We start from the raw sequence: 27,770 nt of genomic DNA, 5'->3' as shown, positions 1-27,770 counted from the left end.
TAGACATACAGTGAGCGTGAAAAAAGGCTGAACGGGCTCCATGGTTGCCGTGCTATGGTGTCTGCCCGGGCAATCCAGGGAAAAGGGCGCGAAATGATTGTCTGCCATTGCTTTCACGGAGGGAGAATTGACTGATGACATTTACCCATAACCACCCGCGACAAATTTTTGGCCCCATCAGGCATTGGGATCTCAACCCAGAATTCCAATGGGCGGGGGAGACTGGGGGAACTATGGGATAGCTACTCACAGTGCAATGCTCCGGAAGTCGATGCTAGCCTTGGTACATGGACGCACACCGCCGAATTAATGTGCACACCGTGTGCACTCAACTTTATACAATCTGTTTCCAAAAATCGGTTTCTGTAAAATCAGAATAATCCCGTAGTGTAGACATACCCTAAGATACAACTAGCGGGAAGCTTCACTGTTTAAAAACACTATCAGATACTTCCTTCATGTGACCAAACGTAATTCTAGTGCTTCATATGTCACAGGTGGACCAACCACTTACAAAAAAGGTTTAGTTTTTCAAACTGTAACATACTGTAAATACATTTATTCTAAAAATATATATTAACTTTAACCTGAGTATCACTTTAATGTTGTTTAGTATTAACAGTTTTTGCATTTAATTACTTTAAGTTCTTTAAAAAAAGAAACAAAAATAGTGAGGGTCTCAAACCTAAGCCCTCTCACAGCTGCCAAATATCACTTGGAGATATAGGAGAGGGAAAAAGGACAAGACTCATGCTGTCAAATTCCACTTTCCCCTCCAAGCCCAACTTTCCAATATACACAAACATACACTTTGTGCAATGAAAAAAAATCACAATGAAATATAATCACTTACAACTCTGAATGTCTGATGATCATATATTCAAAAATGGACAATAAATAAATACCCATCTGAACAAAGGTTAATCATTACCAGAGGGAAAGAGGAGATGCCCGCACTGATGAAAACCTGTACCAGAAAGACTCATTGAAAATAATGAGAATCATCTGTCTGGAAATAGGTACCTTTTCCGTAAGCACAAAATGAACACATGCATTTGCTAGCTTCATTTAGAAAGCGTTAGTGAACATTTCAGAGTACCCAAGAGCCAATCAATATCTGTCACAAAGTTCTGGTAAGAAACATGGATATTTCTTATCATATTCTAGTTCTCCTCTACTGCTGCATCTGTTTGTAGCTCAGCAGTTATTGAGCTCTTACCTACTGAGAGGTGTTAGTAAGTGTGCTTGTCGAAGAGCAATTCCAGTGTCCTTTGGAACAACCACCAGCAGGTTGCCCAGCAGGCTGCATACAGCTGACAGGAGAGGAGGTGTGACTAAAGCACACTGATTAGACAGAACATCAGGCTGGGGAGAATCATGTGGAGATGCTGTTGTGGTAGTGTCACTCTGACCTAGAACACAGTGATCAAAACAAAAACACTAATCGAAAGATAAGACAGAGTAATTACATAAGACAAAACTATACATTTTATTTGATACCCAGTGTATCCAACTCCCCTATAGATTTTTCAACAGTAAAACAAGAGCTTCTTGGAACAAAACATATGAAATTTCATATGGTTACACCTCAAACTATAAGACGTCAAATAGGGAAAGCTGCTTGGCAAACTGTGGCACAAGAAACCTGAATGAATAATCAGAAAAAAGAAAAGTGGGAAAAATTTAAAATAATAAATGAAATATTTTTATGCAGTGTTTCCCTTAAAAATTGTTTTTATTTAATCATTTGTGATGATAAAATATATCATCACAAATTATATAAATTGTGTAAGATGATGCCCAGATTCTATGACTGAGGAATCCAGAGAAGCATATTCATAATGCTTGCTAATTTGCCTGAAAATGTTAAAAATACAGTTTTTCATTGTAACATAACAATCACTTTAAAAAACAACCACTTTTCTACAGGGGGCGAAATACTTTTTTTTTCAGATTGAGGACAGATTAGGAGAGATGGGAAAGAATGGGACAATGAAATTCATAACAGAATATCTTGATGTGAGACATTTATTTCTCTACTGAAAGCCTAGTGTTCTGGAAAGCTGACAGATTGACAGCAATAAAAACCGAAGTCCATCAAACACGTGCATCTCTAAAAAGATCTCTAAAGGCTTCCTTACAGAGCTATGCCAGGAAAGCTCAGACTCTGTGCTCATATAACATGGCCCCACTGCTGAGACCACCAGTAAGACCACCAATCAGTGCCAAGTGTGGTGATTGTTTTTGCAATGCAGACATCTGTCCATTAGAAACTGACAGACCATGAATTTATTTCAGATAGGCTACAAAAAAGCCACCACATGCAACTTTTGGTTATTACCAATTTGTTAGTACATAGAACCTTTTATTTCTATAAAATGTGGGTCAGGTCGCCAAACCAACCAACTTCCAAAAAGATACTTTTAAAAATTAGCTATAACTTTAAGAAATAGCTGTTGTATTTAATGTTCATGTGTAATTCTCTTCCTTCTCACAAGGATAAAGGATTTCTTACTTTCAATTCCACAGAAAACCTTATGCAATATTGCTAATCTCCCCTCACCCCAAAGCAACCAAAAAATATTTATGTCCATGGATACATTTAAAAATTAAACTGAAATCTGGTTTACCTTGAGCCATAAGCCGGTCAACTGGTGTTTCAGGGACAAAACAAGCTGATGCTAGCGGGGCAGGGGCCTGCAGCTCATCAACGCTCCCCATTGACGGTGAGGCAGAAAGGATCTAGGAAGCGATAAAAACAAAGCAATTGATTTACTCTTTGTTAGTATTATGTTTATTGTCCAAAGATAGCTAATTTTTCAGGAGCAAAAAGTGTTTGGGTGTGTGTGTGTTTGTTTTAATAGTCAGTGTTAAAAAATTGGTTCCTGGCCTTGCCTGAAGCTCCACAGTGCCAGTGACACATGCTCTATGGTCATGACAGATCATTAGTGCACCTCAGCCTTTTCCACAACTGTTTTCAACTATGCAAAACGGAATAAAACCTTCCACAACAGAACTTATTTTTTGTCACACCTTTTGATTTCATCTCTAGTGAATATAGTTAAATACTCAGATTACTGTGATAACCAAAGTAGCAGTAAGCAAATAGCTCCTCCCTTAGCAATTGCTGTAGACACACAACAGTTGGTTGTGAACATTACACTAGCTGTTTATATTAATACATATGCATTCAATGGACAGTTTTTTGAAAACACTTAAGCTCTGATCCTGGAAAGTATCATGCAGGTGCTTAACTTCAAGCATGTGAGCGGCCCCACTGAACTGAAAATGGGGCTACTAAGTTCTTAAACATGAGTGCCTGAGTAAGTCTTTTTAGGTTCAGGACCTAAGTCTTCTCTTTAAACACTTCATTGAAAAATGTCCTGTCATTGCAAACCCTAATGAAGGAGTACAGACCTGCTGAGGCATACCAGTTTTCTTGACTGGTAGATGTTCAATACATTGGAAGCCTCCCAATCCCATTCTGTTTTGATTCTGTAAGTCATGATTTTTTTCACCCCCTTGGAAAAGAATCTGAATCACTAAAGCATTTAGATTTCAGCTTCTCATGCTGCCTGGCCACAGTATGATTGCCAGTGTTTGTTTTAGCCCACGAAAGAATATGCCCAAATAAATTTCTTAGTCTAAGGTGCCACAAGTACTCCTCGTTCTTTTTTCTCCAGAAGCTGTGACCAACTGGTCAGAAAATAGCTTATTCAAAGCAGTATGATTTATTTAATCATAGGAACGCTGCAAGCAGAAAGAAGGGTCAAAAATATCAAAAGCCTACATGCGTTGTCTTACCTAAACTTAGCCTTTCTTTTCCAGTTTAAATGTGTTCTACTTAACCCAGGCACCACCGCAACCATTGTGACTGGGAGAGACAGGTTGTCCCCTACAAATGCTGCTTCTCAAACAGTCTTACCTCTTTCCCCACCCCACCCCATCCATAGTGACTGGATTGGAAGGACGGGTTGAACTTGTTACCTGATCTGGGTTTCCTGTGGGTGTTCCATGTCCAGATTTTACCCCGGCATAAGAAGATTCCCTTCTCTTTCTCTGTAGGTAAGAACAAAAGGCCTCATCCAAAGCCCACCAAAATCAACGGAAAGGTACTCCACTGACTTCAATGGGCTTTGGATGTGTCTAAAAAGGAATCTCTGCCCTTGCCTAGGGTTTACAGTCAGCCTAGGACTTCGCTGGAGTGAGAAGGCTTAGCTTGTCCAGGTCAGAGACCACCTTATCAATAGTTCTCAAACATGAGTCCACCAGACAGTTTTGAGGCACCAAGAATGTGCTTTAAATAGCTATCTGCTAAAGCCAGATGTGACATCCAGCCACTGAATTAGCTAGAACTCTTGCTACCAGTTTCAGGGAATCACAAATGTAGTGGCTACAGATATTTTCATAGAATCATAGAATATCAAGGTTGGAAGGGACCTCAGGAGGTCATCTAGTCCAACCTGCTGCTCAAAGCAGGACCAATCCCCAGACAGATTTTTACCCCAGTTCCCTAAATGGCCCCCTCAAGGATTGAACTCACAACCCTGGGTTTAGGAGGCCAATGCTCAAACCACTGAGCTATCCCTCCCCCCGTGTATTTTCCATAATACAAGTTGAATTTATGATGATGATCAGGTCTTTTTAGCTTGTTGCTCTAGTGAAGCATGTGGCTGCAAATAAAGCTATCGGGGATTCTGAAGAAGCTTCTAAGAGTGGCTTTTATCTTTTTGTCTGCAGGAAGTATGCTCTTTGTGGGGAGTACAATTGCTATATTGGCTTTGGGGAGGATGAAGGAAAAAGTTTCTATTATCCTACAGAATTTCAAAGCTTCCTGCCAGAGCCTTTACCCTTTGTTAGGAGTTTCCCATTCCTCTTTGAAAAAGGAATGAAGTTGAATGGAAAATTTTCCATATACTTCTCAGCTTCATTGTTACTGTGATCCAAAGTGGAGCTTCCCTTCTTTAGAGTAGATGCTAGAGGTTGTGGAAATAGATGAGCAACAGGACAGCTTTGGGATATCTATCTATCTATATCTATTTGGTCCTTTTGATTTCCTTTTACCTTTTGAGCATATGGTAGTCCCCGCTGAGGACCAACTACTTTTTTTTGTCTGTTCTCTCCTTTTAGGTCATAACCCATGCTGGTGGATGTGTCCTGAGCTTATTCACATGACACATGATGCTCCTCATTCTCCAATATATAACTGGAGATGAAGTGCAGGGGATCATCCTATCAGAACTCAGATCTTCCTTTTGCACAGATGAAAAGTCTAAATGGATGTCGGATTCCTTGTCAAGTGGTCTTAACTGACCACTTAAGAATCAGGGTCAGGAGTCTGTCGTTTATCCCTTTAGAGGTGGACCAGACCAAGTTGTTCAGGGGGAACTTTGGGCTTACTCATGAAGAAAAATCCTTGAATGAGCAGAGACCAGTTTGCTGAATCCCAAGCACTCAAGAGGATTGATGTTCTTGTGAAGTAGTTTCTGAGCAAGTGTTTGCTGATTTTGAGAGTTCTGAGGGTCTGAGAGGGTCTCTTCTCAGACTGGGTTCTCCTCTTAGTCTTAGACTTGCTCAGCTTTGTTGGAAGGAACAGGGAGAGAAAGAAATAAAAGTAAAAGAAAGTCAGTCCCCTAAGAAGTGGATAATGTGAAAGCCTTGCTTGCAACTTCCTCAAATCAACTTCAGAAGTTATGAAGCTAATGGGTAAGACAGGAGTGTTGAATCGTCGCCGTTTGCATCACCAGAAGCAGCTAATCTGACACAAGGAGGTTTGGCCAATCCCTGCAGGCCCATGGACAGGTCTGAACTGCCTTGGTACATGCAGAAAGAAGGGTGTAGCACAGCTGTCTTGTAATTTAGTAAAGGTCAGGATCCAGAAATAAAATAAACCCAAACTACTAAAAAATAAAAAAAATAAAAAAAATCAGAAGATTCATTGACAAAAAACAACAGGCCCAAATACAAAGCAGCAGTCACAATGGTCAGCAAAGTGAAGAGATGCCCACTTATGGGCAACTCTGCACTGATTCAGCATTGCACCTTCACTCTGAAAAATCTTTTTAATGATTGGCTAAAGCCTTAAATCCATTTCTTTTTAAAGAAACTCTCCTACAGTCATAGAAAAACCTTTAGTAAATAACATTACATAAACCAGCAAAGGCGTAAGTGTGCCCAAGTGTTGAAAGAATGAGTTCATTACTACATACTGTGATAGACTCAGACCAGTTGGGTACAGCAGCGTAGTCCTATTTGGCATCCAGGAAGTGGGCGGGCTTGCTAAATGACTCCCTCCAGCCTAAGGGGAGGATCCACAGGTCTGGGATACCAACTAATTACGGGGGACAACAAATGAAAAAAAAACAGGACCGGGAGTTATGTCAGAGGGCTAAAGGGAACCTGATGGGGACACCGAGCAGAGAACCCCGGACAACGCCCACTGCTCCTCGAAGGCGTCAAGGGAGCCAGTGGACGCCGCCCAGAGGAACTCTGCCCGGATGCGTGAACGGACAGAGGAGCGGAAATAGGCCCCACAGTCACAGGAAATCTCGTCAGCCAACCTCCTCTCCCTGGTTTTGTAGATGGCAAAGCCCGCCCACTGCTAAAGGACCTCCCCCCAGCCTAAGGAGAGGATCCACAGGTCCGGGACACTAACTAAGTACGTGGGACAACTAATGAAAAAAACAGGAGCGGGAGTGAGGTCACAGGGCTAAACGAAGGGAACCAGATGGGGACACCGAGCAGAGAACCCCGGACAACGCCCACTGCTCCTCGAAGGCGTCAAGGGAGCCAGTGGACGCCGCCCAGAGGAACTCCGCCCGGATGCGTGAACGGACAGAGGAGCGGAAATAGGCCCCACAGTCGCAGGAAATCCCATCGGCCAACCTCCTCTCCCTGGTTTTATAGATGGCCAGTTTGGCCAGGACTAAGAGGAGGTTGACAAGGAGATCCCGCGACTTCGTGGGGCCACGGATAGGGAGTGCATAGACAAACAGGTGAGGGGAAAAGTGCAACCAAAAACGCAATAGGAGATCCAAGAGGAGCCGGAACAGGGGCTGCAACCTGGCGCACTCTAAATAAACATGCGCCAGGGTCTCCTTCACGCCGCAAAAGGGGCAGGTGTCGGGGACAAGGGTAAACCGTGCCAAGTACACGCCCGTGCTCACGGCCCCGTGAAGGAGCCGCCAGCTGACATCCCCGGCGGGCCTCGGGACCAGGGCAGAATACAGGCTGGCCCATACAGCAGCGTAGTAGAAGGCAGATATACTGGCCACTGGATTAGCAGTTTTCTGTTCCCTGACTGACCAGAGCAGGTGCTGCTCCAGACTAATGAGAACACCTGACACCAATTAACCTGCAAAGAGTCAGGTGAGTCCATTAAGGTAATGTGAACACCTGACTCTAATTAAGGCCCTTTTGATACTATAAAAGAGCTCACTCCAGTCAGGCTGTGAAAAGCCAGAGGAGAGGAAGTGTGGCTGAAGGGCTGGTTAATGAAGACACCCTCAAGCCATCGGTAAGGGAGCCCTAAGGTAAGAGTGAAGAAGGGAGAAGCAGGAGAGCTGTGGGGAAGTGGTCCAGGGAAATGTAGCAACTCTGGCAGTGAAAGGTCGGCTACTGACAGCTGCTACCATTACGGTCCCTGGGCCGGAACCCGGAGTAGAGGGCAGGCCCCGGTTCCCCCCCAACCTGCCGCTACAGAAACACTTCCTGGGAAGGGAAGACAGGCCCCTGTCAGGACAGGAGGCTAAACTGTTCTGAATTTAGCCCTAGGGACAACAGAGACTGTGGGAGTTCTCTCACCAACCTCCTTGCTGGCTTATGATGAAAAGGGCTCAGTAGACTGTAACCCTGGCCCTCGAGAGAGAAGGGCTACGTGGAGGGTCGCAGTGAGCCTCTGAGGCTAGCATAAGCCGCCTAGAAGTGCCGGACTCACAGGGACAAGGTCGGAGCTCTGGCTCTGCAGAGAATTTATTCTGCAGGCGGTAGGACCCCACAGGCATCGCCGAGGCCAGACAGTGGCTCCCCTAGCCTGTGTATGTGCGAGAGGCGGAGAGGAGGGAAGAGGCGTGCGCAGGCTGGCGGAGCTGGGAGCAGCTGCAACAGACCAGCCTGAAGCGAGCGCGGCGGGTGGCTGGGGCAGCAGCAAACAGCTCAGGGCCCAGCTGACCCCTCTGTTCCTGGAGGCTGCCTAGCTCCTGAACAGCCCCAGCCAGGCCAGCCCCGCTCCGCGCTGGGAGGGCAGTGCAGCACAGGTGGGGGTCCGGCCAGCCGGTGCGCTCCATGGGCTGACTCCCTGCAAGAGAGGGCAGAGGAGCAGCAGAGTGGCCGGGGATGGTGAGCAGGAGGCTGCGCTAGCCCGCTTAGGCCCTAGCACTGGAGGAGAATCTGCCTGCAGCCAACCCCCATCACCGCCTCTCTTAGGGCTTCTCCGCTGCAGGCGTAAATAGCTGAAAGAGAGAGGACAGAAGCCCTTTCTGTGGTCCCTTCTGCTGGAATCCAGACATAACAGTGGGGTGATCTTTCAGCAGAAACTCTTTTTTCAAGAGACATTCCTGCCATTATGAATGAAGTAGCAATAGTGACGGAAGGATGACTTCACAAGCGAGCAATGAGGGACTGGAGTCAGATGTTCTCATTAGTCTGGAGCAGCACCTGCTCTGGTCAGTCAGGGAACAGAAAACTGCTAATCCAGTGGCCAGTGTATATCTGCCTTCTTCTACTTTGTTGTACCCAACTGGCCTGGGTCTATCACAATACAGAATAAGCTTAGAGAAGGAATCTCAATTATGGTAACAGAATTTTTCTGCTATCTAAACTGGACACATACAACACAACAACAACGTCATTTTCACAGTGTTCTGCTGTTCTAGGAAGGAAAGATCTTATCACCTTCACAAATCACCTCTGATGGTGATGAACTTAGAGTACAAGACATTATATCCTATGTCCTCTCACCAGAAGTAATTTAACTTTCTTATGGCATAAAAACTAAAGATTTAAGACTGGAAAAGACAGGGAAGTAAGGAGTATTTGTGAGTTAGCTAATAAAATGGAAAGCATAAATGTAAACAAAAATTACAAAAGAAATTTGAGGTTTTGTCCTTCATCTACCATTACTTACAAATTAAGGTTCTTTTCTTTACCATTAGTATTAACCCCACCCCCAAAACAAACTATTGGCATTGCCGTAATAGACCTTGAATAATCAGTTCTAGTGAGAGCTCCATCCCAAGGTTTAAACACCTCACTGTATAACACTTTGACAGCCATGGATCCAGAGCATAAACACACACGTATAAAATAATGAGAAGGTTCCCTAGGGAAGGATGGTCACCATTGAAAGTTATGGCCACATTTCAGAGATGGCTTTAGTTTCTTCAATCTGTGCCACCTTCTGTAAAAGTTACTGCTAACTGGTCATGCTGACACAATAAACACTCCTGGACAGGGACTGCAACTTCCTATCTCTTTGTACAATACTGAGCATGTTGGGGCCACAGTACTGATTGAGGTCTTTGGACACCTAATACTATAATATAAAGCTAATAAAATAAACATAATATAATTGTCACTTCTGTACAGTGATACTATTAATTAGAGGGAAAGTTAAAAAGAAACGTCTTATTTAAAAGTGCTTTCACCATATCTGACTACTATAATCTATCTGCTGAAAGGAAACACTTTCTCGGAGAAGTAGAAATTATATGTTTCCACTATCCATACTATAAACTGATAGAAAACAAAAGATGCAGATATGGTATAAAATCAGCAATCCAGAAAGATCTTACAATATATGATCCTGCAACAGGAGGCAGTGTGAACAAATAAGATAGATCAAAGGACTGGACTCTGGAGACCTGAATTTTATTCCAAGCTCTGCTACTGCCCTGCTGTGTGACCATGAGCAAATTATTTCACCTCTGTGCCTCAGTTTCTCCATCTGTAAAATAGGGATAACTATACTTATCTCCTTTGTGAAGCACTTTGAGCTCTATGGATGAAAAATTGCTATACAAGAACGAGGTATTATATTAGTTTTCTCAACAACAGACAATTTCTATGATTAATTGGAGTGAAAGCACTAATGTAGAAATCATAAGAAGTAGGTCAAAAGTAGGAGAAGCCAAAAATAACGATAATAATTTAATAACTCTTGTTTAAGACCATTAGGAACCCATTTTTAATTAGGTCTTTGGCATAAGATAGCTTAATGAAAGTAGGAACTGTGTGACGCTCAAAACCATCATTATATATTAAAAGAAAAAGAACACCATTATGTTTTAGTATGTCAAAAAATAACCCTACATAACAATCTAAAGATGAAGAGGCAGTAGTTGCCTCCATAAAGAATCTTGAAGTTCAACCAGTTGACACAAAGAGCAGCTTCAGTTTACAGAGATTAGCACTCTGGCAAAGAATTTGGATATATATTTTTTAATTTCTATTACAATATCAAAGAGCAGTTTCTGCTGGAGATTTTGTTTACTAGCTGGCAACTCTCAGTTACTTAGAGTCAGTGAGACTTAATCTGCACTGTACATAAATGCTCCTGCAGTTTCTCACCAATTAAAACAACTAGGCTCTCTCTCAGGTGTGATGGGGAAAGCATACATCTGTTGGGCTTGGGCTAATCTTCTCTTGGTACTTTTAATTAGATAAAGGTCAAACTTAAAGATACACATTTGGTTATGGCTGTCAATGTCTTGATAGATGAAAGGAGACGCGACAAAGTTGGTCCATCAGTGGTGGTTAGCAATGGTATGGGAAAAGAGCCCTATGTGCAAGCGGCAAACCTTCCCACTGTGGCCACAGGTCCACTCACCAGATGGAAGTTGAAGCATACTCTGCTTCCTGGCTCACCTGTGGGCCTCAGCTTGGGCGCTCTGATGGCTCTCTGCAGTGGCTGCACCAGTCTTAACCTGGTTTCTCCAAACTGAACGATTCTGGGCAGTTTTTTCCCTATGTGTCTGTGGGAATGCTGAATTTCTTGAGGTCTAACTTCACCTTGTCACTGTATCGGAGCTCTGGTCTTCCTCTGTGTTGTGGGCAGGTCTTAACTTGGACATAGAGCACAGCCTTCAGCAGACAATCTTGAGGCATGTACTCCATGTGTCCCGACCAGCAAAGCCTGTGAAAGTCCAGCATAGTTTGAATAGATTGTAGGCTGGTTCTCTCAAGGATCTCGTTATTGGTGATCTGTTTGGTCCCAGGTAACTCCAAGGATTTTTCTAAAACAGTGGAAGTGGAAACTGCTCAATCTCTGCTCCTGCTTGGAATATGTAACCCAGCTTTCACAACCATAAAGGACGGTACTAAGGACACAAGCCTGATAGACACCTTTGTGTTCAGGGTTAGCAACCTGTTATTCCAAATACGTGAGGTAAGTTTGCCAAAGGTAACAGAAGCTTTGCCCATTCTAGCATCAAGTTCCCTATCCAGGTTAAGTGAGCTGATAAGAATTGAGCTGAGATGGCAGAAGTGATCCATGTTGTCCTGAGCCTCATTATTGACATAGATTTTAGATGGAATGTTGGTACTTCATGATATGATAACTGTTTTGTTTTTTTTTTAATACCGATTACCATGCCAAACTTGGTGCATGCATCAGAAAACTTGTTCATCATGACCTGCAGTTCATCGGGTGAATTACAGACGAATACAGTGTCATATGCAAAAAGACGATCACAAATAGTAAGTTGGGTGCCATGCCTTCTATGCTGGAATGATCTGATGTTAAACGAGCTGCCTTACATCCTCAATTCAATTAATATGCCAGATTGATCATTTCCAAAGGCATACTTAAGAAGAACAGAGAAGAAGATACCAAAGCCAGTAGGTGCTGAGACGCAGCCTTGCTTCATACCAGTATCAATACTAAACTTGGATGATGTTTCATTTTCATACTGGATGATTACCTTCATTCCCTCAGGGAACTCCTTGAATAGGGAGAGCATCTTTTGTGGATAGCCAATTTTCAACAAGATCCTACTGATGCCATTCCTGCTAACTGTAACAAAGGCCTTTTGTTGGTCATCAAATGCTAGATAGAGAGGTGCCTGTTCACAGCTTTTTTCTTGCAACAAGTGCAATGTGAAGAACATGTCAGTCATGGAGCATCCAGCTCTGAACTCACACTGGCTGTCAGGCTAGACTCTTTCAGCAAGGACAGGACCCTTGCAAGCACATTGCTGACCACTCTGAGCAAAGACTTCCCTTTATAGTTGTTGCAGTCTGCCCTATCCTCTTTATTTTTATATATATAGTAATTATCTTTGAATCTTTCAGATCCTGGGGTATATGGCTTTCTTCCCAACAAGCGCAGAGAAGGGCATAAATGTCACTCGCAAGCTCTCTCACCCCTGCCTTTAGGAGCTCTGGAGGTATCTGGTCATTGCCCGCTGCTTTCCTAGGCACAATCTCTTTGATAGTCTTCTCTAGATCTTCAGGAGTTGGTGTTTGGTCCAGCTCCTACATCATTGGAAGCTGTGGAATGGCAGCTAAGGCAGTATCACAGATAATGGCATCCTTTGAATAGAGTGCTTTGTAATGCTCAATCCATCAGTCAAGTTGTTTTTGCCTGTCAGTCAATATGGTATCTTTCACTTTCAGGTTTGTGGTCTTTTTACAAGGTGGACCAAGTGCCTCTTTAATTCTATTATCGGTACCACAAACCTCCCCTCTTTCAAAACAGACCTGAATCTTTTTGGACAGGTCTTGCCAACACTTTTGGGCACATTTTTTTGGCGGCTGTCTGAAATGCAGCCTTAGCTGGAAGTTCTAGGTAATAAGATATCTATGTTCCTCATACAGCTAGTTTCACTTCAGGTGCTCAGGTTATAACAATACAGAGACCTCAAGGTACATACCATTAAAGGGTTTCTGTTGTATTTATTTTTTATCATTTTAAGTTTACTGAATTACATTTTACTAAACTTAAAATGTTTGTGCAATATCTCAACACCATTTGGGAAACCCTGAGTAGACAAGACATGTAAAACTTACACCAGGTAATATATGAATGTTGTACAATATTTTTTTTCCTTTTCAGAGATCCTATGACTCCCTTCTTTGAGCCCTGAGGATTCATTTCAATTTTCTCTTGCTTTATATTTAATATCTTGATGGATAACGTATGCTTGTAGTCTTGTATTGCAGCTACAATCTCTAAATCTCTACCCAGAAAGAGATTTGCTAACGTCCTATGTCTTGCAAACATTGCTTGCGGCATTTTCATATATTCTAAAAACATTTTGGGGCCCAAAAGATATTGTGACTTTGCACCTGCACACAATGATATTCTGACACATTGTCATGATTCTGTGACGTTATGCTGATGTAAAAGAGTTAGTTTGGACAAAGTAAAAAGTAGCTAGGAACAACTTCATTTGGATTTACTCAATAGAGTAAATTACAGGAACTTAGGAAATTTCATCAGATTTAGAGGCTCTAGAACTGAAGTTTACGTGCATATTTAACTGGGCAAATTAAGCCACTGTTTTTGAACTTGCATACGTGACTAAATGCAGAGGTTTTACTCAATTTACTAAAACTAAACAAGTATAAAGCTTGATGATTGCATAACTTAGTTTTTCAATTTTTACAGTTTTAGCACTTACATTACTGTCTGTTTTCTTAAAAATACTATATAAACAACATTAAATGTAATATGCATGCAATACTTTGGCATTTACCATAGTATCAGATGTTGACTGAGAACTTGGAGATTGGCTTTGACTGGATGGAACTCTCCAAAAATTAATAGAGTCATCGAAATCTGCAGAAAAAGGAAATAGAATAGTTCAAAAATTAGTTGTTTAAATATTTTATTTTTATGGTAAAAAAGGTAGAGAAATCATGGAAAGAGAGGTGGGTATAATCAACCAAGAAAATAAAGTTACTAAGCAAATGAAAGTTAGTTACTTGTAACCGGAGTTCTTTGAGACAGGATCTGCATATTCTCACTCAGGGGGATGTGCCAGCTGGGGGCAGCTTAGACAGCAGAACTTTTATTAGCAATGGCCACAGAAGTGCACATGAGCTCCTCTTAACCCCTTCCCTTGGTGTATTTCAATATTCTAAGGGTGGGGCTATAAAACTGGGCCTGGTGCTCCAACCACCTCAGTTCCCTCTACCACTTCTCCAAATCCCCAACATTGGTTAGGATTCCAGAAAAGAGAGGAAAGGTAGGCAGAGAATGAAAAGTGCTGCATACTATGTCACCAACAATACACTATATGGTACTACAGTAGGCTTTCCTTTGATGTCTCCCATGAAAATAGTTACCAAACCCAATTCTGCCTAGCTTTATACAGCACAAGTTTATATGATTACATTTACAAAATACTAAAAATTGCAGCAATAAAAATTCAGTAACTGTCCAAGATAGGTTTTGGTTTATTTTTCTTCCCTTAAAAATAGATATTTTGCACCTGGGGTGAACTTCTTTCAAAGCACTGTAGAGTGTAAGTAAGGAAAATACATCAAACACTAAAAAATTAATAGAATAGCTTAAGGAAATCTAGATAGGATAAGCCAAGAAGAACCTATTGTGAGAAATGACAAAGAAATGTTATGTGAGGAAGTGTAAGACAACAATGACCCTAAAATGATTGTAGACAGATTTTTCAAAACTATGTTTCTGATTGAAGAGCACCTTTCTGTGGTATAGAAAAGTTCTAAGTACATTAAATTAAGACACAAGTAATTGTGTTGTCCTGCTGGAAATTAGCTCAAGGAGTAGTAATTTCAAGTTGATGTATAATCATTTCACTGCTGAGATCCTAGACATGCATTCTCTGAGTCTGTGCAATGCTGTAGTAAAAAAGATACTATAACAAACAAACAAAATGGTTTTGGACAGTCAATATATGGAGTCATAGCTAACTCTCCTCTCCTGTCTTGCATCAGTATGAGTTCAATCATTCACCCATTGAGGACACAGTTGCCAAATAATATCTTATATTCACCACACAACATTCCTTGCTATGTCATATATCAGAGTAAGTCTGAATAGCACCATTCTGTTAAGAGCCCCTGTGGAGGTTCCTTAAAACACACAAGTTGTGTCTTCTCAAGAGGTTATGAAGGCCACTTCACTTTTAAGAACAGGCCACATATTCAGTGCCTCCCTGAGTTTTCTCATTGCTATTATACTGCAAAGTCACACCTCTTAAAAGTTAAATTAATTTAAGTATTTTCCCATCATCTTTACCTTTTGCAGGAAGATGGACTGGATGAGCTAAGAGGTATTTTCCATCTATAACTTCCATGAACACATACAAAATACATCATTGTCTCTAGGATACTGGAGTAGATGAACTGAAATTTTCATTCTTACATCTTTAAGAGACCAACAATTCTAACTTTATAGCACACACAATTTAATTCTTTAAGTATACATTCAATTTAAAATGGCAGTTGCAATGAATAAACACAATGTTCTGTAAAAACACTTACAGGTGAATTCCAAACTAGAAGAGCATTTGGCTTAAAAACATACCATTGAAGTTATAAATAATGTCACTTACCATTTATGCCATTTTTTTCTGCCATGAGGCTGTCTCCTGCGGAACAATTCAAATCAAACGTGTATCGACCCAAGTAACAGTGCTTCACCATCTGATTCAAATGTTCATAGAAGTGGCAATGATATAACAGAGCCTGAAGGGCAGGTTTTCCTATATGAGACAGACCAGAATCTTCATCATGTACACAAGGCCCCTGAGGAAACAAGAGTAAACCAAATGTATTTATTTACAGGAATCTACATTTCAAAACATACTCCCCTGTGGGGAAAACAAAGCCCAAAACTTTACTATACAGTCTGTATAAAGAAAAGTCTCACCATATAAATTATATTTAACTAAAATAAGCAAACTTGTTCTGTATCATGGCAACATGTTCAGTCACACATTATATGGGTTTGTAAGCATTCATCACACATGAATGCAGTTTTAGGATTTTTTTTGTAAATCACAAGTAGTCAATTAAAAAAAAACTGGTTGTTTTAAAATAACTTAACAGTTAAACAACTAGACTTCTGGTGGCTAATTATAATATAAGAGTATGGATTTCAATCTGTGCTTGCTCCTGTATATCATCAAGAAAGCTTTACAATTAGCCTCTAGAAAGTTGTTATAATTTCTCATTTAATTCTATTCATGAATAGCAACTGACAGTTTATTTCAAAGGGGAAAAAGGAGTGATTTTGAGCTAAAGCTAAAGTTGCTAAAATAACTTAAGGAAAAGACGGTTACTCACCGTTGTAACTGTTGTTCTTCGAGATGTGTTGCTCATATCCATTCCATGTAGGTGTGTGCGCGCCGCGTGCACATTCATCGGAAACTTTTACCCTAGCAACTCAGCGGGTCGGCTGGGCGCCACCATGGCCGCGGATATATACCCCAGCCGACCCACCCACTCCTCAGTTCCTTCTTGCCGGCTACTCCGACAGTGGGGAAGGAGGGTGGGTGTGGAATGGATATGAGCAACACATCTCGAAGAACAACAGTTACAACGGTAAGTAATCGTCTTTTCTTCTTCGAGTGCTTGCTCATATCCATTCCATGTAGGTGATTCCCAAGCCTTACCTAGGCGGTGGGGTCGGAGTGAGACGTGGCTGAGTGCAAAACTGCCGAACCGAAGGTGGCATCGTCTCTAGACTGCTGCACCAAAGCATAGTGCGAGGTAAACGTGTGCACCGAGGACCAGGTTGCTGCTCTGCAGATCTCCTGGATCGGTACGTGCGCCAGGAAGGCGGACGAGGAAACCTGAGCTCTCGTGGAATGGGCAGTGAGGTGGCCCGCCGGAACATGGGCCAAGTCATAGCACGTGCGGATGCAGGTTGTGAGCCACGATGAAATCCTCTGAGTGGAGATAGGGAGGCCTTTCATATGATCTGCTACTGCAACAAAGAGCTGAGGGGACTTACGAAAGGGCCTGGTGCGATCGATGTAGAAGGCAAGTGCACTGCAGACATCTAAGGAATGTAAGCGCTGCTCTCGGGGAGATGCGTGAGGCTTTGGGCAGAAGACCGGGAGGAAGATGTCCTGATTAGTATGAAAGGCCGAAACCACTTTAGGCAGAAAAGCGGGATGCGGCCTTAGGTGCACTTTGTCTTTATGAAAGACCGTGTAAGGAGGGTCTACAGTCAGGGCCCGTAGCTCGGAGACCCTGCGGGCCGAAGTAATGGCAATCAGAAAAACCGTCTTCCACGAAAGGTAGAGAAGAGAACAGGTTGCCAGTGGCTCAAAGGGTGGCCCCATGAGCCTGGTCAGTACCAGATTGAGATCTCAGGTAGGGGCGGGGCGACGGACCGGAGGGTAGAGGCGTTCCAGCCCCCTGTGGAATCTAATCACCATCGGGTGAGAGAACACTGAGTGTCCACGTTCGCCAGGGTGGAAGGCGGATATGGCCGCTAAGTGCACTTTCAGGGAAGAAATAGCAAGGCCTTGTTGCTTAAGGAACCACAGGTAGTCCAAAATGGCCGGAACGGGAACCTCCATGGGTACCAAAGAACGTGACTCACACCATAACGAGAAGCGCTTCCACTTGGCCAAGTACGTGGACCGAGTGGAAGGTTTCCTGCTGCTGAGCAAGACGTGCTGCACAGGGGCGGAGCAGCGGAGCTCAGAGGCGTCTAGCCATGCAGGAGCCACGCCGTGAGGTGGAGAGCGGGGAGGTCCGGGTGGCGAAGAGTCCCGTGCTCCTGTGTTATGAGGTCTGGGCAGAGGGGGAGGGTGATCGGTGGGGATACCGAAAGGCTGAGCAACTTGGAGTAAGACGGTTGCCTGGGCCATGCTGGGGCGATCAGGATCAGGTGGGCCCCGTCTTGCCAGAGCTTCAACAAAAACTTTGTGGACTAGAGGGAAGGGGGGGGGAACACGTAAAGCAGTTGGTGCGTCCACTGGATGAGGAATGCGTCTGAGATCGACCCTGGAGAGTGCCCCCGGAACGAGCAGAACGCTTGGCACTTCCTGTTTGCGCGTGTCGCGAAGAGGTCCACCTGGGAAAGCCCCACTTGTGGAAGATCGCGTGGATAATGTCCGGTCTCATGGACCACTCGTGGCACAGGAAGGATCTGCTCAATCGATCCGCGAGAGTGTTCCGAACTCCCGGGAGAAAGGAGGCCACCAGGTCGATCGCATGAGCCAGACAAAATTCCCACAAGTGGATGGCCTCTGCACAAAGCGGGGAGGAACGAGTCCTGCCCTGTTTGTTTATGTAGTACATGGCCGTTGTGTTGTCCGTAAGGACGGAGACACAACGGCCGGACAGAGGCCTGCGGAACGCCTGGCAGGCTAGGCAAACTGCTCTGAGCTCCCGCACATTTATGTGGAGGGAGAGCTCCTCTGGTGATCACAGGCTCTGGGTGCGCAGATGACCTAGGTGGGCTCCCCAGCCGAGAGAAGATGCGTCTGTCGTCAAGGACAGCGTTGGTTGGGGCGGGTGAAAGGGCAGCCCCGCACAGACCGTGGAGGGGTTCAGCCACCAGTCGAGGGACTGAAGAGCACTCAATGGAACGGTGACCAGGGTGTCCAGCGAGTCTCTGGCCTGGCGGTACACCGAATGTAACCATGTTTGAAACGGGCGGAGTCGAAGCCTGGCGTATTTGGTGACGAACGTACACGCCGCCATGTGGCCTATCAGAGTGAGGCAGGTGCGGAACGAGATCGTAGGGAAAGCCTGAAGGCTGCGGACAATGGACGTCAACGCCAGGAACCTTGGCTGAGGGAGACAGGCTTTGGCCCGAGTGGAGTCCAAGGTCGCTCCTATGAAGCCCAGCCGCTGTGTAGGAACCAGGGTGGATTTGTCCGTATTGAGCAACAGGCCGAGATTCGTGAACAGGGCCAGTGCCACTTGCACATGTTCCGCGGTCTATTCTCGAGAGGCCCCCTTGAGGAGCCAATCGTCCAAGTAGGAGAACATGTGGAGCCCTTGTTGACGAAGGTGGGCGGCCACCACCGCCATGCACTTCGTGAAGACTCGAGGTGCTGTGGAGAGACCAAAGGGTAGGACTGCAAACTGGAAATGGCGATGGCCCGCTACGAAGCGGAGGTATCGTCTGTGTAGAGGAAAGATGGCTATGTGAAAGTAAGCGTCTTTCATGTCGAGGGCAGCATACCAGTCCCCGGGGTCCAAGGAAGGGATAATGGTCCCTAGGGAGACCATGTGGAACTTTAACTTTATTAGAAATTTGTTGAGGCCTCTTAGGTCGAGAATCGGCCTGAGACCCCCTTTTGACTTTGGAATCAGAAAGTAGCGGGAGTAAAAGCCTTTGCCCCAGTTGTTCCGTGGAACCTCCTCTATCGCTCTGATATTGAGGAGCGTTCGGACCTACTGTAAAAGGAGGTGCTCGTGAGAGGGGTCCCTGAAGAGGGACTGGGAGGGAGGGCGGAAAGGCGGGGGTGAAGCAAACTGGAGGTGGTATCCGTGCTTCACAGTGCGCAGAACCCAGACATCTGAGGTCAAGAGGGACCACGCCGGGAAAAAATAAGAGAGGCGGTTGGAAAAAGGTGGGGAAGGATCCGAGACAGGAAAAGGTATGCTGCCCCCGAGCACGCCTTCAAAAGGACGACTTTGGGTCCGACTGCGGCTTAGAGGAGCCGCGATTCTGGCCGGACTGACGGCCCGAATATCGTCTACGGGCTCCTCGCCCTCGGCGTCTATTGAAATCCTGACCCCATCGGGGTACAAAGTACGGACAGAAATGCTGAGGGTGGTAGGTGCGTCGCTGGGTTACGGGAGTGTGCATACCCAGGTTGCACATCGTGACTCTGCCATCTTTTAAGTTCTGGAGTCTAGAATCGGTTTTGTCCAAGAACAAGGCACTGCCCTCGAAGGGCAAGTCCTGCAAGGTGTACTGAAGCTCGGGCGGAAGAGTGGAGGCCTGGAGCCAGGCAATGCGCCGCATGGTGATTCCGGTCGCTATAGACCTGGCCGCGGAATCCGCCGCATCAAGGGAAGCCTGCAAGGAAGTCCTTGCCACCTTTTTCCCTTCTGCTAGGAAGGCTTTATACTCCTGGCCGGAATCCGAGGGAAGCAATTCCTGAAACTTGTCCATTTCAGTCCAGGTGTTGAAGTCGTAACAACTCAGCAGGGCATGCTGATTGGCTACGCGCAGCTGGAGGGCGCCCGCCGAGTATACCTTACGGCCCAGAAGGTCCATATGCCTGGCCTCTTTCGATTTTGGCGCGGGGGCCGGCTGGCCATGACGCTCCCTGTCGTTAACCGACTGAACGACCAGAGAAGAAGGAGGCGGATGCATATAAAGGTATTCATACCCTTGGGATGGCACCATGTATTTCCGCTTGACTCCTTTCGCTGTCGGCGGAATAGAAGCTGGCGTTTGCCACAACTTATCCTTTTTTGCCTGGATGGTCTTGATAAAGGGTAGAGCCACCCTGGTAGGCGCGTCTGCCGACAAAATGCTGCAGACCGGGTCGTCGACCTCTGTGACCTCCTCCATCTCGATGTTAATGTTGAGTGCCACTCGTCTGAGGAGATCTTGATGTGCAGCAAGGTCCAGTGGGGGCGGGCTCGTGGACAATGCGCCCGCCACCGCCTCGTCCGGTGAGGAAGAAGAGGAACCACCGGGGCGGAGGACCTCTTGGATGAGCTCCTCCTGTTGGGGCGCCTGCTCCAGGTGTTCAGGTGAGGTGGTGGTAGGAGGTGGCTGAACATCCGTATCAGCTGGCGGAGGGCGACTCACTGTTGCCTCTGGGGCCCGACGTTCGGCAGGGACCGTCCGAGATGGAACTATGGGAGCCCCTTGGCCCTGGTGGTAAGCCCAAGGTGTCCAAAAAGGCCACTGCTGAACTGCTTGCGATTCAGAGTGGGAGTCCTGGAATAAAGCCTCCGGCACATCTGCTTCCCGATCTTGGGAGTAGAGGCTACCTGCCCGGGATGAAGCCGAGGGGTGTTGAGAAGGCCACGGTGGAGCAGATATGCCTTGGGCAGATGTTCCCACCGACCTGGTGCTTTTGCGCACCGGGGAACGGTGCCGTGAGGTACTCCGGTGCCGCGATCTGGTCTGGGACCTGCGACCTGGACGGTGCCGGGAGGTTGACCGTGACCAAGAGCTTCGGCGTCGAGAGCGGCTCCGAGTGGAGGTGCCGGTAACGGTGCCGAGACCTGGAACGGTGCCGAGAGTAATACGAAGGCGACCGGGAACGGTGCCGCGAGTCTGACCGGCGTCGTGTCAAGGAGCGGTGCTGGGACTGCGAGCGGCGGGACGACCGCGAACGGTGCCGAGATCTTGAACGGCGACGGGACCGTGATCGGGAGCGGTGCCGGTCCGGGGCGCCGACTGAAGGTGGACGGATCAGGGCTGGCTTTCCAAGCGATCAGACTACCCGCACCGGCGGTGGCGGCGGTGCCGCATCCGAGATCGCGATCAAGTCCCTCGCCACTTCACAGACTTCCGGCGTGGATGGGACAATCAAGTCCCAATCGAGTCCAGCCGGGGACATAGGTGCTGGACTCGACGGCCCTTGGAGAACCGGAGTCAACGGCAACAGCTCAGCAGACAGTACCGTGGCTGCAGGCACCGGCCGGTGCATTGGAGCCGTGCCCTCTTGCCGCACCACGGGCGGTGCCGGGTCGGCAGGGGTCTTAGGCTTTCTCCCTTGCGGCAAGAGCGAGCGGCTGTGGCCTGACTTGGAAGCAGGCGTCCGGTGCCGAGGAGTAGACGATGCACCGGTTTGGCCCGGTGCCGAAGAGCCGCTTTTCGGTTCCGAAGGGGGAGCGCTCGGTGCCGAGGACGGAGGGGTTAGAGCCGCCTCCATGAGGAGTTGTTTAAGTCTAATGTCCCTCTCTTTCTTTGTACGAGGCTTGAACGACTTACAAATTGGGCACTTAGCTGTTACGTGCGACTCCCCCAGGCACTTCAAGCAGGAGGAATGTGGATCCCCCGTCGGCATCGGGCGATGGCAAGCCGAGCACGGCTTGAATCCCGGGGAGCCGGGCATGAGCTCCGGCCCCGGGGCGGGAAGGGCCTAAGCCCAGAACCCGACTAACTAACTAAACTCTAACTAATCAACTAGAACTAACTACACTATCTAAATTAACAACTTAGAGAACTATATACACAAATAGAATAGAAAATTGAGAGAATGCTAGGGAGGTGGAGGTCAGCTACGCTGCACTCCACGGTTCCAATGACCGACACGGGCGGTAAGAAGGAACTGAGGAGTGGGTGGGTCGGCTGGGGTATATATCCGCGGCCATGGTGGCGCCACTCCAGGGGGCGCCCAGCCGACCCACTGAGTTGCTAGGGTAAAAGTCTCCGACGAACGTGCACGCGGCGCGCACACCCCTACATGAAATGGATATGAGCAAGCACTCGAAGAAGAATCTTAGAAATCTTGGCTCAGAAGCCAATAGATGTTGCTGCTAAAGCATGTGCTGATAGGGCATATACTACAATGCACATCATACTCTTTGCCCAGAAAGTTCCATACTTTTAACAACAATAAAAATAGTATTAAGAGTTAGGGGGTGACAGCAGATCCACTAAAGGACATTGCACCTTCATAGCATTCTAATATACTTTATTTCTCTGCCCCTAAACATAAATATCCTGAACAAATTAGATACTGTTTGAAGCTACAGAAACACTAAGATGTATCCATTCATTCCAATCCAATAAGAAATATAAATCTATTTAGAAAATAAAATATACTGAACAGTAAGAGAATATCTGACACAGCTAAATAATTACAAGGATACAAGGGGGGATTGGGAATGATTTTAAAGACAAGAAGTTTCTAACACACTCATTTTTAGGCAGTGAATTTAGAAACAAATAAATCTGATGACTTGTGTTACACCTTTAGAGAAAGGCTTAACAGGACTGTTTCCAATCTAAGACTATTATAATGACTTCTTAGATTAAAAATATTTTCCCAACATGATATGCAGTGAACTTAACATTCATTCAGCTAGGTTTCACTAGACCTAATTTGAATTGACTGTAAACAATAAGAATTACTTGACAATGGAACTCACACTGAGTAACGTTCAAACAAAACACATTACAAGAAAAGCTTACTCTGAAAAGAAGTCCTAATAGTAGTTCACACTGATTTAAGAGAAACTATTGTAAAAATTCCTTGAAAGAAAACAACTTGTCATTGGTAGTAGCTTTCTTTGGCATATGAAGGGCATGGAAGTTGATCCATAGCCCATTAAAGTCAATGGAAAGACACCTGTCACCATCTATGGGCCTCAAATCAGGCCCTAACATATCAATTTCTGCAGAATTTAAGCTTAGCTGGAAGAAAAACAAGTGGGTAACAAACTAGAAGGACAAAGTATACTCTGGGTTATAAAGTTATTCTGCGTGATAATCCAGCAGTACCTTTTTTTCTTTTCAGTGTGCATAATGTAGCATCAATACAATGCAACAGTTAGACAAATACATCTGTGTTTTGTGTAAATTGTTAACAATGAGTTAGAGTTGCACTCCATATGCACAGAGCTATCAGCACTATGCACTGATTATATCAACCACAACTTCTGCATAATCAGGGAATTTTACAGACAATAAATGTGATGACATTGAGTTCAAGTTTTGATATCCAGAGATGCCTATGCCAGTTTAAAAATCCTGTGCCAAGCACTTCATGGCCACAGGGGTGTGCTAAAAAGCACTGAAGTCTTTCACCAATTATGTTCACAGCATGCTCTGACTTCAACAACCTTGAGATAACATACTGTGTTGCGATCCAATATCATCAAATTATATGGGTTGATTTTTACCGATGGCAAAAATTTGCTATGCCATTTTAAAGATGTGGGAGATACAGAACTTGCTGCCATCAAGAACAATGACACTAACTATGCAATAAACATTAACATCCAAAATCTGGGCTGCACTCTCTATTAACAACCTTTTAACTGTTTGCCTCAGGGATAAAAATCTTAATGTGCTGCATGCCTATGACACTTTTCCTTACTATCCTCCATATTCTGTCAGTTTTTCTTTTGAACTTTCTTCTGTTAGATGGTTTACAGATAAATCACCTTACACTTGACACCAAGGAGGGGAGGAAGTTATATTTTTTTCCAGTACAAAGTTTAATCCTGGTAGTAATTTTACATTTTAAATTGGTGACTTGATTCTCTATTGTATTAAATCAACCAGTTACCTTGAAATCTTGTTTGATCCTATCTTTCATCATGAATACTTAAGTGACAAATGACATTTCAGTTAAATTGCATTTCTTAATAAGAGTTTCATTGACTCAAATCAGTACTAGTAGCAGTTACAAATTTGTTACACCTCACTTGGAAAATTGTGATTTGATTCTTTCACACCTTATTTTTAAGCCTTTGAAACTTCTTTTATAAAAAGACAAAGCAACTTGGTGAAAATCTTTTGTAACCAATATTAAAATGTTACAATGGCTACCTCTTGCAAATGGCTTTATATTATAATTCTCAACTCTCTAAGGGCTTGTCTGTACTTGAAATGCTGCAGCTGTAGCTCTTTAGTGTAGTAGACGCTACCTATGCCAATGGGAGGGGTGCTTCCATTGGCATAAGTAATCCACCTCCTGGAGAGGAGGTAACTAGGTAGACAGAAAACTTCTTCCATCAAGCTAGATCTGCCTACACTGGAGGTTAGATCAGCTTAATTATGTTGCTCAGGAACGTAGATTTTTTCACAACCCTGAGTGATGTAGCTGGGTTAACCTAATTTTTTAGTGTAGACCAGGCCTAAAAGTACATCAGCTAAATTTAACTGTCCTGTACAAAGACTAAAACAAGGGCCAGATTTCAGAGTCGACTTTCATGTTCTCCTCCCCTACAAGCTGTAGTGAAATGAAATGGATTTGGTTTTGGATACACTAAAATGATAGTATTCTGGCCTCCACAGATAAGAGAGAGGAATGTTCTCCTCAATGCTTGTTGACCCTCTTGTGAGGTGCCATCTGTATGTACCTCCAAAGGAGTCTTGTAGGGTTCCTCTGATAGAGTTTCAATTCCATTTCTGAGATACAGGCAGAATTTCCTGCAGATCTGGGGGACTGGTGCAAACAAGGAAGGCTCTGATTATGCAGAATGAGAGACAGGTACTGATGAGGGCATTGGTGCCAAAAGAGTGTACCAGTTATTAGCACCAGTGCTGATGTTTTTCTCGCAACTTCCAAAAGAAAAGGGCACATATGGCTACATGAGTAATTGAAAAGGGCCTCCGTATAATGATGTGTGGATTTGAGGCAAGGGAAGAGGTTTGGTGTCCTGTGTTTCAGTCAGGGGATTCTCAAAACAGAGAAATCAAAGATGTTAGCAGAATATAAACTTTTGCGAGGTCCAAGTTAAATTGGTGTCATGACATCCTGCTCTGGAGGAGTGTGGAGAAGAGGCTAGAACACTGCTGTCTGTGTCTACAAAGCACTTGTGGGTCAGAGTACAGAAGAAGAGAGAAATGGCACTTCCTCTTTTGTATTCTGCTTTTGCCTCTCGTGTGGGGCCCTATGCTTCCTCTTCTTCTTTTTTTCCAAATGGGTCCTGAGTAGGCTTGTGGTGCTGCGACAGAGGAGTCAGTGCCAGACAGGTACAGAACTGGTGCTAAGGCTAATGGTTCAAAATAAGGAGTAGGTGCTCAGATGGGCACTTCTCCAGTATCACCAAGGCTATTGAGAACTTAATAGGCAATCCTCGTTTGTTCTTTGATTCTGCTTTAGATTTAGCCATGTAAGGGCTTTGCTCCAAATATAAGGCCAAAGAGATTCTGGTTTCAAGCCAGTGACAGAAGGCAGCACTGAAGCCAAAGTGGAAAGTGTATCTTGGGTCGTGTGTAACAAGGTGCTGGCACAGAAGCTGGTCCCTGCACCCTCAGTGAGCCCGTCAGAGTACCACGCTATATATACATTGAGAACTAGATGGGACTGAAGCCTCAAGCATCTCTCTCTCTCTCTCTCATGGCACAGCAAGCAAAGGCATATAAACTGCATACTGACTTTCCAAGTAGGTCTCACCCAGCCACAGAAGGCACTGAATGTGGGTGTCTTTTTTTAATATGATCACCAGGTAGGAAATGTACCTCTTGAAGTCCTTATGTGGTTCTGGGCTCAAAATGGTCCTGTTAAGGGGCTAAAGACTCCTGAGACAGGGGAACAACTCTACACTGTGCCACTCTAAATGTTTACAAGAAAATCTTACCCTAGGATAAGGGAAGGTCTAGTCTGAGAACACAAAGGTGAGATCTGCTCACTCTCTGTGCTGATGGGGAAGAACTGCGGTGGTTGAAGGTTGCACTCCCTCAGATAAAGTAGGGAAAGGTCATCACCCTCATGCAAAGCCTCTTGTACACCCACTAATGAACATGGCTTTTCAAGGCAGTTCCACATCTCAACACCAGGCATACCATACCTCACAAGCGGGAATGCATAGAGGCTCTTGAAATTTTAAACGTTAAAAAAAATGACCAAGGTTATTTATACAGCATGATCCTCCCCATTTTTTTTTTTGGGGGGGGGGGGGGAAGAGGCTGATGACTGTTTCCACCTATTGATACTTTTAACATATTTTATTTATTAAAATATATGCCCAGAGAGCTTTTTTTTTTCTTGAGTAATATCACATTCTGAGTTTGGTCAAAACAAATTACTATGTCTCAAGAAATCTGAATTACTCATGTTGTGTAATAGTCTCCATTTATATTAGTGATATCAGCTGCCCTTGGTATATTGCATTCCATATAGTTAAACAAAAATATATTTTTCTCTCCAAATCTAACTGAAAACATGAAAAGAATAGGAATATTCATATTTTCCATTTGAAAAATACCTGAATCAGTTCTGACAGCTACACAGAATGATTTCTTTCACTTATACTTACATGCAATAAATATCTGAGGATGCAAAATTGTTTTAATTTCAATTAATCTACTTCTACCACATGGACTTTTCTTACTAAAATGTTGTCACTCACCTGCCACGCACAATCTTTCAGTTCTTCAGTTGGCATTGGGATTACAAGAAGATTCTGAAGAATAAAAGCAGCCTAAAAAAAAAATGAAAGCATCGATACTGCCATCTTGCTGCAGAAGCTAAACAAAGCAAAGCAAAGCAAAGCAAAGCAACCAGATCCAACAGCACTCTAAAAGCAAAAGCATAGGTCAAATTGATATGTTAATCAGCAAGTCACCCTTCTGACTTAACTATTCCTGAGGCTGTTTCAAATTTCAAGCTTCTAGAAAGTTTAAAAGGGACAAAGTCAACTTAAAAATCACAAACACCTACAACTATAACAAAGACAGAGAAAAAAAATCTTCACTTTGTGAAACTGAAAGCATTTTATACAGCAGTTTATTGTTTTCCCAGTATAATGTTGGTGTGGATTTTACAGAGCAGCAGTCAAGAGAAAAATATTTTAAAAGAACAGGGAAATATGATTTTAAACACATCAAAAAAGGCAGATTAAGTCTGGGGCAGGTGTAGTAACAGACTACTTCAAAACTTAAAAATAGGTAGATTTCAAGTTGACTCTTTTTAAGACACTGCACTTCAGCAAAGTCCTTCAACAATGACCCTCAGTGCATTATGTGCTTGACTATTTTTGTTTAAATTGTAAGATCATTGGTGTAGGACAGTGTCTTTCTTTATCTGTGCAGCACCAAACACATGCTGCCACACAAACAACACAGTGCCAAGTTTTCCTCTTTAAATATCTAGGGGATATTTTTAACAATGAGTTCAATGATAAAACGTGAAATTATTCTATCTAGTGTCATTGAATCATTTTACAAAATACAATAA

General features: G+C 44.4%; 1 protein-coding gene across 9 annotated transcripts in view; it reads right to left on the bottom strand.

Moving 5' to 3' along the window:
• Positions 1–27,770, bottom strand: part of RTTN (rotatin) — a 163,620-nt gene that overhangs the window by 49,171 nt on the left and 86,679 nt on the right. For 8 of the 9 annotated variants that reach the window (XR_005594099.1, XM_039524718.1, XM_039524716.1 and 5 more), the window contains 6 exons: positions 26,944–27,015; positions 15,531–15,723; positions 13,695–13,777; positions 3,988–4,059; positions 2,631–2,742; positions 1,220–1,412 (listed from right to left, as the gene is read on the bottom strand). Coding sequence is in view for 8 of the 9 variants with exons in the window: in XM_039524718.1 (XP_039380652.1) it covers positions 1,220–1,412; positions 2,631–2,742; positions 3,988–4,059; positions 13,695–13,777; positions 15,531–15,723; positions 26,944–27,015 (725 nt within the window). In the remaining variant the exon portion in view is untranslated. The remainder of the gene's footprint in view (positions 1–1,219; positions 1,413–2,630; positions 2,743–3,987; positions 4,060–13,694; positions 13,778–15,530; positions 15,724–26,943; positions 27,016–27,770) is intronic. The other variant, XM_039524715.1, reaches the window with a different exon arrangement.

The sequence above is a fragment of the Mauremys reevesii genome, linkage group 2, assembly GCF_016161935.1.
Source record: "Mauremys reevesii isolate NIE-2019 linkage group 2, ASM1616193v1, whole genome shotgun sequence".
In the NCBI taxonomy this organism is placed as follows: domain Eukaryota; kingdom Metazoa; phylum Chordata; order Testudines; family Geoemydidae; genus Mauremys; species Mauremys reevesii.
The sequence above is the reverse complement of the archived record's forward strand: the minus strand, read 5'-3'. Positions and strand labels throughout refer to the sequence as shown.